Source organism: Pipra filicauda, unplaced genomic scaffold, assembly GCF_003945595.2.
Source record: "Pipra filicauda isolate LSUMZ 115617 unplaced genomic scaffold, ASM394559v2 scaffold579_size272245_pilon, whole genome shotgun sequence".
NCBI classification, from domain to species: Eukaryota; Metazoa; Chordata; class Aves; order Passeriformes; family Pipridae; genus Pipra; species Pipra filicauda.
This window is the reverse complement of record NW_024104730.1, coordinates 2050-17737: the sequence shown is the minus strand read 5'-3', so window position 1 is coordinate 17737 and position 15688 is coordinate 2050. Positions and strand designations below refer to the sequence as shown.

At 68.6% G+C, this 15688-nt stretch overlaps 1 protein-coding gene across 1 annotated transcript; it reads right to left on the bottom strand.

The window, feature by feature from the left end:
- Positions 1–74: 74 nt before the first annotated feature.
- PPP1R1B (protein phosphatase 1 regulatory inhibitor subunit 1B) lies at positions 75–4820 on the bottom strand. Its single transcript, XM_027747061.2, has 8 exons — positions 4566–4820; positions 3486–3546; positions 2996–3018; positions 2374–2449; positions 2121–2240; positions 1393–1458; positions 631–777; positions 75–549 (listed from the first exon to the last, which is right to left on the bottom strand). The coding sequence occupies exons 1-8, from the start codon at positions 4644–4646 to the stop codon at positions 461–463; spliced, it is 663 nt and encodes a 220-aa protein (XP_027602862.1). The 5' UTR covers positions 4647–4820; the 3' UTR covers positions 75–460.
- Positions 4821–15688: the final 10868 nt, after the last annotated feature.

The following is a 15688-nucleotide window of genomic DNA, read 5'->3' as shown; positions in this document are numbered from 1 at the left end:
GGTCAGGACCCCCCCACTCGTGGGTCAGAGCCCCCCATCATCCCCCGCCATCCCAGCCCTCCAGTCACTCTCCATCCTCTGTACAGCCTTTATTGCGGGCAGGGGGCTCTGCTCGAGGGGGGGCCCGGGGGGGCACAACCCCGGGGGGGTTGGGGGGGCCCAGACCCCTCCAGCACCCGGGGGGTCCCTCCCCAGCCCCTACCCTGGCAGCCGGGGTTGGGGGTGGCACGAGGCCCGTGGGGAGGGGGTGGGAAGGGGCCTGGCATGGCCCGGCATGGCCCAGTTTGGCCCAGTACGGCCCAGTTTGTCCCGGCATGGCACGGCACGGCGCGGCACACGGCAGACGAAGCGCAGGCAGCGGGCAGGGGGGCGGCCGGGGGGGCACAGGCGAAGCTGCTGAGGCCGGATTTGGGGGGTGTTTGCTGGCGGGGGGGGCCGGGTCCCGGTGTCCCGGTGCCGGCTAACTGGTGCCCAGCGGGAAGGTGGGCGAGTGGCGCTCGGTGCCGATGGGGCGCGGGGGCACCTCGGAGAAGCCCACGTGTCGCCGCTCTGGGGACAAATAGGTGGGGTCACCGGGGACGTGGAGGCACCGGGGACACCGGGGGCATGGGGGACACACACCCCACGTACCCCCAGTGCCACCGTCCTGCTCCTGCCCCGGCTCCTCCTCGTCACCCTCGTCGCCCTCGGGGTCCTCGGGGATCTCAGACACCGTCAGCGCCTTCAGGTCCTCCTCGCGCTCGTCGATGCCGCCGGCGAAGGAAACCTTCTGCCCGCCTGTGGGGGGACAGGACGGTGGCCCTGGTGGCCGGGATGGTGGCCCCGCTGCAGCACGGGGGGGACGGAGCCCCCAGTCCCGGTGCCCGCCCGGCACCCCCAGGCGAGGGGATGCAGCAGTTGGGTGGGTGGGTGGGTGGGCACGGACCTTTGTGGTCCCTGTGACCCCATCATCCCCATCCCAATCCTCCCACCATCCCCATCTCCTTGCCCCCCCTGCCACACCCACCCCCCCACCACCCCTGTCCCCTCACTGTCCCCATCCTCTTGCCACCTCTGGCCCCCCACCATCCCTATCCCTCCACCGTGCTCATCCTCCTGCCACCCCATTACCATCCCCGTCACTCTGCCATCCCTGTCCCTCCCACTGTCCTCATCTTGCCATCTCCATACCTGTTCCCCCATCATCCCCATCCTTCCACCATCCCTGGCACCCCACCATCCCCTCACCATTCCCACCTTTGTCCTCCCACCGTCACCATCCCCTCACCATTCCCACCTTTGTCCTCCCACCATCCCCATCCCTCCACCATTCCCATCCTCCCACCACCCCTGTCCCCCCACCAACCCCATCCCTCCTCCATCCCCATCCCCTCTCCGTCCCCATCCCGTTACCTTTCCGCTTGTGCGCCTTGAGCCCCGCGGGGAAGTAGCTCCTCTCTCTGCCCTGGCTCCCCGGGGCTGCCCGGGCGGGGGTGGATGAGGCCGGGGCAGGGGGAGGCACGGCCGGCACCGGGGGCACCGCCGGTGCCGCGTCAGCCCGCGGCCGGGGGTCCCGCTGGCGTCACCCGGCCCCGCGGGGGACAGGGACACGGCCCGGCGGGTGAGTGGGCAGCAGGGACGCAGGGACGGGCAGCAGGGATGGGCAGCACCGGCAGCAGCCAGTCTGTGTCCTCCCCGCCCCCCTGGGCACCTCCCCTGCCCCCGAGGGCTACAGGGGATGATTGTCCCGGTCCCTGCTCCAGCAGCCCTGTCCCCATCTCCGCGTGCCCCCCCGGGCTCCAGAAATCCTGTCCCCGTGTTCTCTGGGCTCCAGAAGCCCCGGCCCCACAGCCCAACATCCCCTGGGCTCTGGTACCCCCATCCCCCTGTCCCCGTGTCCCTTGGGCTTTGGCACCCCAGTCTCTGTGTCCCCACATCCCGTGGGTTCCAGCAGCCTCATCCCCACATCCCCTGGGCTCCAGGATCACTGTCCCTATGTCCCCCAAGCTCTGGCATCCCTGTCCCTGCATCCCCTGGGGTCTGGCATGCCCATCCCCATGGCCCCTGGGCTCCGGGACCCCCATCCCCACGTCCCCCCCATGCCCCAGTCTCCCTCAGCCCCGCCCCCGTGCCCCCCTCACCAGACTCGAGGCCGCTGTCGGGGTCGCAGCCGTGCTCCCCGTCATCGGGCTCCCCGTCGGAGCTGTCCCCCCCTCCCAGGCCGCTCTCCTCCAGGTGGGACTGCACGATGCGCTGCACGGCTGGGGACACGCTGGTGTCACCACTGGGCACTGAGAGCACTGGGGTCTCCCCCCCAGAGGGACCCCGACCCCCTTGTTCCCCCCAGTGCTCCAATGTCCCCCCCCAGTGCCCCAGTGTCCCCCCGGGTGGTACCTTTGAGCGAGGGTGGGGTGTAGGCACACGGGTTGGTCCTCTTTGGTTTGAGCAGGCAGCCCTCGCCCGAGGAGCGCTGTGGGGGGAGCAGCTCTGGGATGGGGGGTCCTGGTGTCCCCCCCACACCAGAGGAGCCAGAGGGAACCAGGACCCCCCCAGCCAGGTGGGTGCTGTGATGGGGGGGTCTCACGATGGGGCCCCAAGGCAGACACAGCCCCCCCCCCCATGGGGACGTGGTGTTGGGGACCCCCGTTGTGGGGACCCTGCCATGGAGACCCTGGGTTTGGGGCCCAGCCGTAGGGACATGGCATTGGGGACCCCACTGTGGGGGCCCCTCCATGGGGACACGGCACTGGGGACCCCCTGATGGCCACAGGGCCGTTTGCACTGTGGCCAAACCCCACAGCCTGGCTCGGCTCCGTGTCCCTGTCCTGTGTCCCCGTCCTGTGTCCCCGTTCTGTGTCCCCGTTCTGTGTCCCCGTCCCCAGCGCTGGCACCGTGTGCCCGTCCCGGGAGGGAGCCGATAAGCACCAGGCGCCAGGGCTGGGCCCCGATAACCCCCGGGGGACACGGGACAGGGGGACAGGGCTGTGTTAGGGAGGGGGTCCTGGTGCCCACTCACCTGGTAGGGCAGGTTCTCGTCCTCTGGGTTGGCGGTGCCAGGGAGAGAGGGGTGAGTGTGAGGGGGGCTGCTGGCACCCCTGAGCCCCTGCTCCATGGGTTATCCTGCCACAGCGTCCCCTCCCTGCCACCCCATTCCATATGTGGCACCCTGTCCCCTCCCCACCACCATGTCCCATCCCAGACATCCCATTCCACGGGGGACACCACATCCCACCTACCACCACGTCCCCTCCCTGCCTCCATGTCCCACCCCAGACATCCCATAGCGTGCAGGACACCGTGTCCCCTCCATGCCAGCATGTCCCATCCATGACATCCCGTTCCACAGGGGACACCGCATCCCATCCCTGCCACCACGTCCCATCCCAGACATCCCATAACATGCAGGTCACCGTGTCCCACCCCTGCCACCACCTCCTGTCCCTCGATCAGACGTCCCCTGCCCCGTGTCCCAGCCCTGCCCCGTGTCCCACCCGTGTCCCTCTCACCTGGGGAGGAGTGTTCGGAGAGCTGGAAGAGCATGGCCGGCGTGGGCCTCCTCCGGCGGATCTGGGGCACAGCGGGGTGTCACAGGCTGGGGACGCCCCGGGTCCCCTGTCCCCTGCCCTGCGCCCCGGACACACGTGTCTGCACGTGTGTGAGGGTGTGTGTGGGAGCGGGGACACGGACTCACCCGCCCCGGGGCCCCCACGCTGTCCCCGGTCCCTCCCAGCCCCACGAGAGCCCCAGCTCCTGCCGGGCCCCTCCGGGAGGGCTCCGGGTCCCGCGTGTGCTGGGAACGTCCCCTCGGATCAGGCACAACCAGTGGGGGTGGCTCTACTGTCCCCCAGCGTGTCCTGTCCCCTCCGTCCCGTCCCGTCCTCATCCTGTCCCCTCCATCGAATCCCTTCCCTCCTGTTCCCTCTCTGTCCCTGTTCCTGCCCTGTCCGCCTCTACAACTCTCCCTCCGCGGGACCGCGGCTCCCACGGGGACCTTGGAGCTCTCTCCTTGTCCCATCCTGTGTCCCCCATCCAATCCCGTCCCCTATGTCCCCCCCGTCCCGTGCCCTGCCCTCTCCGATCCCCCTTGTCCTGCTCTGCCGGTACCATCCCCTCCCTCCTGTCCCCTCTGTCCCCTCCGATCCCCCTTGTCCTCCTCCCCGGTTCCATCCCCTCCCTCCCCTCTGTCCCCTCCCACCTCCCCCTTGTCCCATCCCATCTGCCCCAACACACCCCTCACGTCCCCTCTGTCCCCTCCGATCCCCCTTGTCCTGCTCTCCCCGTCCCATCCCGTGCCTCCTGTCCCTTCTGTCCCCTGTCCCATCCCCTCCAATCCCCCTCGTCCCGCTCTCCCGCCCCACCTTGTCCCCTCCCGTCCCCTCCGACCCCCCTTGTCCCATCCCGTCTCTCCTGTCCCCTCCAATCCCCCTTGTCCCATCCGCTTCCTCCTGTCCCCTCTGTCCCCATCCCATCCCGCTGTCCCCGTCCCTTCCCGCCCCACTCCAGCCCCCCCCCGGGGCTCTCCAGCGTCCTCCCCTCATCCCCCCCGGTTACCCCGGGGGTCCCCGCACCCCTCTTTCCCCCCTCACCATCTCGACGGCGCGGGGGTCCAGCTGGCTGGGGGGGGCCGGCACGGAGAACTGGATCTTCTTGCGCTCCTTGGGGTCCATGGCCTTGGCCGGGAGTCACCGGAGCCGGGGGGTCTCTGCCGCCGGTACCGAGCGGAGTTCGGTGGCGCCCGGGGCTCGGTACGGCGAGGAATGAGAGTGGCGGGAGGTGGGGAAGGCAGAGCCGGTGAGGAGGAGGAGGAGGAGGAGGAAGGAGAGGGAGGGAGGACACGTCTTCCTACCAGGCGCTGAATTATTCATCCCCCCCTCCCCGGGCAGGGGGGCTGAGGCCGCGGTAATGAGCCCTTGGGGAGCCCCTCAGGGGGTTCAGCCAACCCGTGGGGGGTCCTTAACCCCTTCCCTGCCGTGGGGGACCCCCGGCTGCGGTGGCGGGTTGGGATGGGACAGGGACGGGTATCTCCATGTCCCTTGTGCCTCGGTCTCCCCCCGGGCGGGGGTGGGCAGGGGGTGGGGGTCTGGCCGCTCCCACCCTTGGGTGGGCAGTGGGAAAATCTCCTCCCGGGCTGCTCTGTGCTGCACGGGACAGGGACACCACTCCGGGGATATGGCCAGGGGACATCCGTGGGGACATGGGACCCCCAAAACATCCCATCACCTGCGTGCTGGGGGTCCCCCCACCCCCAGCTGCAGCCCCTGCGACGCTGGAGGAAGGGGGCTGTGCCCTCACCCAGGCTGTGCCCACCTGCCCCGGCTCTTCCCTGGCCCTCAGTGATTTTCCCCACAGAAAATCCCATGAAAAGCCAATTTTTTCCCCCCCGGGGAAGTGGGGGCTCAGCCCCCCAGGGCACTACTTGGCACCGGTGCTGCACATTCCATACAGGGGGGGCCTGGGGCGTCAAAGGCATCTCTCTGGACCCCGCTGAGGGGGCACAACCAGGGGGGTCCCTGTGCAGGGGGACAGCAGGAGCCGGAGAGGTGGCTCGTCCCCTCCCGGGACGTCCTGGGGCAGTGGCCGTGGAAACCGCCCCTGAGCAGGAATGAGGAAGGGGGAGCTGGGAACTGGCTCCGTCCCCCGGATCTCCCGGTGCTCCAACGGCTGCGGGTGGCCCCGGGCCAGCAGCCACCGCTCCAGCAAAATATTTACCCGAGTGGCACCGAGCCATGGACCAGCCTCCCGCCCGCCCGGCACCACGCGGCACAGCTCGGCAAAACACGGCAAAGCTCGGCTCTGCCTGGCAAAGCTCGGCTCTGGGGGACAAATCGTGGCTCTGGGTGACAAATCGTGGCTCTGGGTGGCAAATCTTGGCTCCGGGTGAGAAATCTCAGCTCTGCGTGACAAAGCCCAGCTCTGGGTGATAAAACTCGGCTCTCTGGGTGACAAACTTGTGCCTGTGGCACAAGCGCAGTGCCCACCTGGGGACATCCCAGGGCCCGGCACCAGCACAGCCCAGTGTCCCCACAGAGGCCAAGACTTGGGGACAAGGGAAGGGAGTCCCTCGGTTACCCCCTGCCCAAGCTGGCCCCGTGCCAGGCATCCCCCGTGCCAGGCTCCGAGCATCACCCCCATCCCGGGACCCGGGTCGTTATGGCAACAGGTTCCCGGGCTCCATCCCGCTGCCTGTTCCCGCTTCTCCCACCCACGAGGACGCCGTGTGAGGGGGTGGCCGGGCCCCCTCCCCTCCCCTCCCCTCCCTGCGCTGCGGCAGCGCCGGCACCCGCAGCCCCCCGGGATCGGCACGCGCCGCCCGCGCCCGCGCCCACGCTCGGAGCACCCGCGGGTGGCACCTGCAGCGTGGCACGGGGGGGCCACACCGGGCCTGCAACACGGCAGGGGGGTGGGCACCTTCCAGGCACACGTGTGGCACACATGGTGGCCCTGCTCTTCACTGGGACGGCCTCGTAAGGGGACCGTGGGCACCCGCGCCGTGCCCGTGCCCGTGCCGTGCCAGTCCCCGTGCCCGTGCCGTGGAGCTGCGGGGGCTGCAGCTCTGTGCAGCAGCGAATCCTCCCTCTGAGAAGAGTAAAAATAGCAGCAGGTTGAGGGAAGAAGCTCTCACCCCCCCGCCAGCGGGCACCGGAGAGGAGCCACAGCCACGGGGACGGACATGGCGCGGGGGCACAGGGACAGGGGGCGATGGGGAGGGGGCGTCGTGGGGACAGGGGGACACGGGGGCAGAGGGCTGTGGGGATGGGGAATTGTGGGGTCGGGGTGACACCAGGGCAGGGGGCTGTGGGGATGGGGCGTCGTGGGGACAGGGTGCTGTGGGGACGGAGGACACCCCCGTGGGGATGGGGACAAGACGGGGACAGAGCTGGGGACGGAGCGTCGCGGCGATGGGACACACCAGGGATGGAGCACTGCGGGGACAGGGAATCAGCGGGGCAGTGGGGACAGGGGGCCCTGTCGATGGAGCATCGCGGACACAGGGCACGCTGGGGACAGGACAGAGCGACGTGGTCATGGGGTGCACCAGGGACGGAGGGTTGTGGGGACAGGACGTCATGGGGGCAGGGTGGGGACGGGGTGCCGTGGGGACAGGGCCCTGCGGGGACAGGGCATCCTGGGGACGGGCACAGCGGGACGATCGCCCGGTCCAAGGGTGAGTGTCGGGGGGCGGGGCCTGTCTGTGAGGGGGCGCGGCCAGAAGGTGGGCGGGGCTCTGTCAGGGCAGGGGCTGTCGGGGGGCTCCGGGACCCCCCCAGTGCCCCCCACGCCTGTACCCCCCTCCGGATCCCCTGCCCGGCCCTGCGGGGGTGTCCCCACCCAGTCCCTGTGTGTCCCCCCTTGGGTGAGCCCCCCAAGACCCTCCGCACCCCAAGACCCACGGTGGGCGCCCCCTCACCCCACCCCGGAGCTGCAGCGGGGGCGGCGGGTGGGGGCCGGTGCTCCCCCCGGGGCGCAGGGGAGGAGCCGGGAGTGGGAACACGCGTGGGAAGCAGAGCACGCGTGGGAACCCGGGGGGGGGGGCGCGCGGGGGGCTTAACCCCTTCCCTGCCGGGAGCCCCCCATGAGACCAGCCTGGGGGGGCTGCAGAGGAGAAGGGGGGCCTGCGGGGGGACCCTCCCCAAATGGGGCTCCACGGGGGGGGCTGGGGAGGGGGCACCCAGGCAGGGGCACTGGGCAGCACTGGGAGGTGCGGTGGGGAAGCTGGGCAGCGCTGGCAGGACTGGGGGGGCTGCACCCCCATAACCCACCACGACGAGGGGGCTGCGACCCCCTATCCATGGAAAAACGCAAGGGCTCCCACCCTGGCATAAGGAGCAGCTGCATGCCCGCATTCCTGGTGGGACAGAGGGTTGTGACCCCACAGCTGGCAGGATGAGGGGGGGGTCCCATCCCTGCAGCCCAACAGGGTGGTCGGGAGGCTGTGCCCTCCCTGCCTCCCCCCGAGCTGTGCCCGGTGCCCCCCATGCCCTCACCAGCCCCGTGTGCCCACGGTGACAGATGTCACTCCCGACGCTGGCATGGCCGGGCTGGCACGGCCACCTGGGCTGGGCACTGGCTCAAGGGCTTTGGCAGGGGGTGGTCGGAGCAGAGGCACGGCTGGAGATGTCCTGCTTGGCAACCACCAGTCACCGGCCACTGGCCCACGCCAGGCCTCACACCCACAGCAGGGGGTGGGATGGGGCGCTGGGGGCACTGGGGGGTCCTGGGGCAACAGCCCCGGGGTGGGGACCCACCTGGGCAGGGGCTGGGATAGTTTAGGGTCAGCCTGGCTGAAAGGGGGAAACCTTGGAGGGGGAAATTTTTGGGGGGAATATTGGGATGGGTATGGGGGGGACAATTCCAGAGGGTCCCAGGAGGGAAGGGGTGCAGCCTGGGGGTCTCCTCTGCCTGGGAGACACCACGCTGGCCGTGCCTCAGTTTACCCACCTGTAACACGTGCCCTCCACACCCCAAAGCCCCCCCCCGCCCCCTTCCCTGCGGAGGTGAGACCCTGGGAGAACCCAAAACCCATCCTGGCGCTCCCACGGCGCCCTGCCAGGGTGGTCTGCGGGGGGGCTCCTAGCCCTGCTGCCCCCAGCCCATCTCTGACCCCCCCCGGGGTGGCCAGGCCGCCAGCACAGACCAGTTTGCTGCCTCCATTCCCAGAAGAAAGAATAAAGTTAAAACATCTGTTAATTTATAAACCAATTTAACCATGACTGGTTAATAAATAGCTTCCAGCTGGCACCCCCAACCCGTGCCGGGCGAGGGGGACCGGGGGGGGCACAGCCGGGCTTGCTGCTCTCCCACAGCCCCCCCGGGGTCATTGTCACTTGTCCCCGTGGGGGTGTCCCCGGGGTCCCTGGGGATTCACCGTGAGAGCCTGGTGCCCGCCTGGGGGGGGCATGACCATGGTGCCTGGCACAGGGGGGTCCTGGGGGGATGTAGGGGCTGGGATGGTGCCCATGGGGGGGTCTCTGGTCATGCGAGGTGGGGGGGGATGTGGGGACACAGGGTCCTGGTGTGGGGGCTGCCCTGCTGCGGGGGGTGTTTGGGGATGGGGAGGTGGGAGGGCTGAGTGCAGGGAGGTGTGTGTGTGCATGTGCATGTGTGTGTACATGTGTGTGCATGTATGTGCCAGGATGTGCTCGTGTGTGCATCTGTGTGAACGTGTGTGTGTGTGTGTGTGTGTGTGTGTGTGTGTGTGTGCCAGGGCTGTGCACGTGTGGGCATCCGTGTGTGTGCACAGGAGTGTATGTGTGTGTATGTGCATGTACACGTGTGGTGTGCCAGGGATGTCCACGTGTGTGCATCCATGTGTGAGCATCCAAGAGTGTGCACATGTGTGCACGTGTGTGCGCATGTGTGACCCGTGTGTGTCCCACCCCAGCAGGGCCAAGCAGGGCCCCCCGTCTCTCCTGCCATCCCCACGGATCCAGGGGCTGGTGACGTGTCCCCGGCCCTGTGGAGCACCACCCTCGCTGCTCATGGATCCAGGATGGATGCGCTGGAGAAGGGCCTGCCACCGGCACTGGGGGGTCCCCACTCCTGCCCCCCACCCCTCTCCAGAGGCCGGGGAGTCGTGGATCTGGGGCAGGAGCCCCTTCCCGGCCGCGGCGCCCGACACGTGTCGCAATAGTAATGTAATTTGTCCGTTAACAATGGGCAGCTTGAGGTTTATATTTAATTACACCGATCGCACCAACCTGAACTCACCCTTATTCATCAATAATGCATGGGTTTGTGTTTATCGCTGCTTAATTAATCTGTGCTTACGACAATTAAAGGCTCGCAAAATCCCCCAAGGTGGCAGCGGGGAGCGGCTGCGCCGGGCTGGCACGAGCGCCGTGCCGGCGTCGTGGTGCTGGTGGTGCTGCCACGGCCACGGTGATGGTGTGGTGGCAGCACCAGCGTGGTCACCGTGGCAGTGTGGTCACCGTGCTGGTGTGGTTGTGGTGCCAGCGTGGTGGCAATGCCAGGGTGGTCACCGTGTCAGCATGTGGTGGCATCTGGTCATGGTGCCATCGTGGTCACTGTGCTGGTGTGGTCATGGTCCCTGTGGTGCCATCACGGTGCCGTCATGGTCACAGTGCCAGCGTGGTCACGGTGCTGGTGTGGTGGCAGTGCCGGCGTGGTCGCTGTGCCAGGGTCAGAGCCAGAGCAGCCACCAAACAGGGTGACCCCCCCATGCACCCCCCACACTGGGGAGGGGGGCAAAAGAAGACCCCCCCCCACCGCACTGCCACAGTGGGGACCCCCCGCCCCCTCTCCCCACAAGGACACCACCGACGCCACCGCATCCATCGCGCCCATCCCTGCGCCCCCAAACCACCCCCGTCCCTCCTCCCCGGTGCATTGTCCCCCATTTCCCCTTCTCCCTGCCCCCTCCCCACGCCCCATTCCCCTCAGCGGGCAGGGGGGGGCCGGTGCCCCCCAGGCCGTGCCAGGCCAGCTCTGTGCCTTTAAGCGCGTTGCCGCGGCTGTCCCGGATCAGCCGGAGCGCCTATTAAATTTTTATGCGAAGTGTAAATGGGCCAGGTCTCCAGCTTCCCGCTCCCTCCGAATGATTTATTACTCGCAAATACCACAGAACTAATTAGTATAGTAATTAATTAATACGAATTTGCATATTTGCATGTGCAATTAGTGCAGTGGAGTGATTACTCTGAAAATGAGAAGTTGGGCCTGTCAGATGGGAGTGTGAACTGGAGTGGAAAAGCCTCGTGAAAATGATCCCGGGCGGCGGCACCGGGCACGCGGGCGGCACCGGGCACGCGGCGGCACCGGCGGGCGCCAGGCCCCCCGTCTGTGCGTGTTGGGGGGGTGCTCAGCCCCCAGGACACCCCCTTTCCCCCATCCCATCCCAGCCCCAGTCCCCACGCCATGGGGACCGCTCCATCCCTCGGCCATCTCCATGGCGACTCGCTGTGCCAGGCGCATCGCCATGGCAACGGGCCGGGCCACGCAGCCTCGCCATGGCGACTGTCGTCATCGCGCTCTGTCGCCATGGAGACCCCCCCCATCTCCCCGAAATCTGCTCCCCGCCGGGCCCCCCCCACCTCGGGGTTGGGGTGGGGGTGCTGCTCCTCAGGGCGGGGGTCCCCAAAGGTATGTGGGGTGTGGGATGGGGGTCCCTCGTGTCCCCAGGGATCGGAGCACCCCAGGATGGGGACGAGCAGCCCAGGGTGCCCCACGCTGGGGGTCCCCAGTCCCCGGGGGCTGGTGGGAGCAGCCGAGCCCTGTGATGGCAGCCTCCGACTGGACCCGCTCCCAAGGGACGGTGACCCGAGACCCCCCAGGACGGGACCTGGCACCCGCAGATCCAAGTGCAGCCCTTTGCCTTTGTCCCTGGTGCCATGCCGGTGCCTCCTCACTGTGCCCACCCACCTGGCTGAGGCCTGATGCACTCAGTGCATTTCTGGGAGGGCCACCAGCCGCCTGTCCCCTGGTTTTGGGGCACAGACGAGCAGGGCGGGGGGTGCTGGAGGGGGACACAGCTGAGGGCAGACCCTGCCACCCCCACACACTGTGTCCCCCCTACCCCTCGCGCCTCCCCAGCCCCCTGAAACGGGCCCAAGCACTGCCATCTGCCGTGGGGGGGCCGGGGGCCTCTGCCAGCAGCGCTCCTTGAGCCGTGCCCGCGCCGGTGGCACCACTGGTGTGTCCCCCCCGACCCACCAGGGTGGCCATGGCAGGGCTGCTGCGGCCACAACCAGCCTCCTGGGGGTGACTGTGATGTCACACTGATGTCACAGTCCAGGTGTGATGTCATATACCTCTGTGACGTCACCAGGGTGGCCTTGTTCCCTCACCAGCAGCACAATGGCAGCTCCCTCCAGCCCTGGATCAGGGGTTGGGGTCCCCTGTCCCAGCCCCCCCGCTGTCCCCAAAGAGCATCTGACCCAAGCAGGGACAAACCCAGCGACCCCTGGGTGACAAAGAAGCACAGAGTGGAGGGGGACAAGTCCCCTGGGGCCACCTATGCCCCCACCCCAGGACTCTCCATCCCCAGCCCCGCAGGGCTCCGGCAGTTTCCCACTGGACAATTCCCAGGGTGCCGTTTGCCTAATTAACAACATGTGACTTAAAAAGCACTTGGCATGTTCCCGGCCCTTGTGTGGCAGTGGGGGGGGGCAGGGAGAGGACACAGACAGTGGGGTTGGATGCCCCAGGGCAGGATCCGGCCAGGACCACAACCCCAGGGCTGGCACAGCATCGCCCCATCCTCCTCTGGCTAAAGAAGGGGGGGTTCACTAAACCCCTCCCAGTCCGAGCTGAGTCAGGGCCCCCCCTTTTCTCCCTCCATCCTTCGTTTCCCTCCTCCATCAGCTTCCTCTTGCCAGGCTTCCCAACCCACCCATGACCCCACGGTCACCCCTTTAGGGACACGGGGACAGGCAGGGCACCCACCCCCCTCCCCATCCCCACGGGCCCCCCACCCACAGCTCTGGGTGACTGTCACTCACCCCGTGACAGGAAGATGCCCAGGGACGGGTCCCAGGAGGGAGGAGCTGCTCCAGGGACCCGGCCTGGAGGTAGCAGGGACAGGGACAGGGACGGGGCCGGGGACAGGGATGGGGACAGGGATGGGCTCAGCTCCTGCTCCCGCCGCTCTCCTCCCCTCGGTGACATTCCCGGCGGTGGCTCCGCCGCGCGTTAGCGCATCCATCTCTCCCCATCCTTCACCTCCCAGAAATATTGCAGCGCCGAGCCGGCTCCATCTGGCACGGCCCCCGCCTCCCCCCGCACCGCACCGGGGACGCGCCGGAGCCGCATCCGCCCGCCCGGGCCCCGCACGGACCGGCCCGAGGGGGCACAGCGACCCTGCCAGCCAGGGGGGCAGCCGGGATGGGCCCTGTCCCACACCGGGGAGGGACAACGTGGCCTCCCCGAGGCGGTGCCACGCGCCGGCCCCACGCTGGGGATGCGGCAGCCGGCTGAGCCCCGGAAAACTCGCCCCACGCGGAGCCCCTGGAGCCACCGCGGGCCCAGCTGGCTCCCAGCCGGGTCCCGGCACCACCCAGCACCCGGCTCCCACCCCTGGCTCTGCCAGGGATGACCCGCTGCCCGCTGCCGTGCCCTGGCCGTGCCCCCAGGGTGGCACGTGTCCCCTGGCCTACGCCTCCGGGATGGAGCCGTGGCTGCCGCAGGCAGGGTCCCCACGTGCATCCACGGCCTTCCTGCCGGAGGGAGGGAAGGGACATGGAGGATGGATTTTGGAGGAGGAAAGAGCTTTGTGCCCTTTCCTGCTGGGCACCGGGGACCTGGATGGAGTGGCCAGAGGTGGAGGTGGCAGTGCTGGGACAGCCGGCCCTGGCACACAGGGACCAGCAGAGGGATGGGCAGCAGAGCCCAGGGGTCACTGGACCCAATTCCCCAATCCGCTGCGCCCAAAAAGGCAGCACCCAGCTCTACCCCTGCTCCCACCCAGCTCCCTGAGCTGTGCCTGGTCCTGGGTTCACCTTGACCTCACCTGCCCCTGCTGTGCACAGCAGCCCAAATTCCCATGGGATGGATCCTGCTCATGCAGCCCCTGCGCTGTGACACCGGGACCCCGCTCACCTTCCCAGATGAAACCCCCACTCCAAAGTCACCCAGGGACCCGGGCAGGGCTGGCCCTGCCCCCTCTGCCCTGTACCATCAGTGGTTGTGGTGGAGGGGACAGCACGGGGACAGCACCGGGCTCCCTCTCCTGCCCTCACCGTGGGCCGTGTCCCGGCACAGTCCGGCCGAGGGCCCGCGGCACCGCGAGGCAGCGGTTTGGGTTTTCATCTCCCCGCTCCTCTTTCATCTCCTCTCCCCGTTTCATGTCTCCACTTTCTTCTCCCTCCCAGCGCTGCGCATGCTGATGAGCCTCACGCCGGCGCCCACCCCGGCGCTCGCCGGCTGCTAATTAGGCTGGAACGGATACATCGGGCCGGGGGCTTGTGAATGTCCCTGTCCCCGTCCCTGTCTCTTCTCGGGCCAGCCCGGCCACTCCTCGGCCTCAGGCAGCCCCGGTGCCCCCACAGATCCCCCACGTGCTGTGAGCCCCGTGCCAGGAACCAGGACACCGCCGGCCTCGCTGCCCCGATGCCCGAGGTGTGGCCACCCCGTGGCCTGGGGACCGAGGGACTTACCCAGAGCTGGCACCGGTGTGCCACGGGCATCAGGAGAGGGTGGGCTCCCGGAGCGCGGCGATGCCCGCCAGGCACCCGCTGGCAAAATGGAGATGGCAGCAACAGAGGGAGCTGAGCGGTGCTGCGGGAAAGGGACGTGGCGTGCAGGGAGGATGCCCGGGAATCGGTGCCCGGCGTGGCACCGGCACCGGCAGGGCTGGGGTGGGCCCTGCCTCCCCGCGGGCCGGCCCCAGCCCAGGTGCCATCTGCTCGGCCACAGCCGTGAGTGACAGTCGGGGGGTTCGGCGGCGGGGGGGACGCTCACCGGCAGCGGAGGCCCCTCTGTCACGTGCCAGCCCCGGCACCTGCACCGGGGGAGTGGGCACCGTCGGCGCCGCTGGCACAGCCCTGGCAGCCGGGCACGGCCAGCCCTTTGTCTGCGTGTGGGCACAGACGTGGCCACCGCTGTCACCGTGTCCCTGCCGTGCCCACGCCGTGGATGGCACGTGTGTGGCACCTCAGCCCCGGCCCGCAGCCCTCGAGCCAGGCAGGCCCCGGCCCCTCAGGCTCGTGGGGACAGAGGGATCCAGGACGCAGCACCGACCTCAAGGGGCACAGCCAGGAGCGGGGCACTGGGTGATGGGATGTGGCTCCTGGGGACACCGTGTGCCCGTCTGGGCTCCCTGACCCAACAGAAAGGGCAGCAGCAGTTTCTGGGCACACAGACACCATGGCGGGGGCAGATTTGGAGGCCGGAGGGTGACAGAGCAGGCACCAGCAAGGAGTCACCCAGTAGACAAAGGCCTGGCCGGCTGTGCTGTGGCACTACTGGGCCTCAGCCACCAGCACCGTGGCACTGGCACCCGCGGGGGGCTTGGAGCCCGTGTGTGTTGGGGAGGACACGTGTGTGCAGGCGTGTGTGTGTGTGTGTGTGTGCACGGCCGCGTGCCAAGGGCTGTGTGGGGCTGTGCCGTGGGCACGGAGGGAGGTTGGCGTGGCCGTGTGGCCACAGGGGTGCCGGAGGGGCCATGTGCCACCCGTGCGGGGACACACGGCCCCGCAGGCACCGACCCTGCCCACGCCACACCCGCAGCCCCCTGCCCACCCCGCTGTGGCCACGCCGGGCACCGCCACCACCGCCACGGTGCCCGGCCACAGCCCCCAGCCTGCGCCAGGCCCTCGCCGGCACCGCCATCGCCGCCCGGCTGCCGGCTGAGGGTGGGGACGGACCCGCTTGAGCCGCCGCGGCATTTTGCGGCGAGCCGCAGATGCCAGCTCCCAGCGAGGGACCCCGTGGCATCTCCCCCCTCGCCCCAGCGCCCGCCGGGGTCCCCGCCGCGCTCGGCCCAGCCGGGATGGCCGGTTTTCCCTCCGGCTCCATTGTTCCTGCCGGCCCCGCCATCGCCTGCCTCTCGCCCGGGTCCCATTTTGTGCCGTGCAGGCAGAGCTGGAGATTTGGAAGAGGGTTTTTTTTTTTTTTTCCCCCTTCTTTTTTTTTTTTTTTTTTTTTTTTTTTTTTTTTTTTAGAGTACAGAGTGACAGATGGCGAGTCCTCCTTCCCCAGAGAGACAAATCTCCCTGAATGCAAGCGCATGTCAATCATTAGCTCTCATGTGATA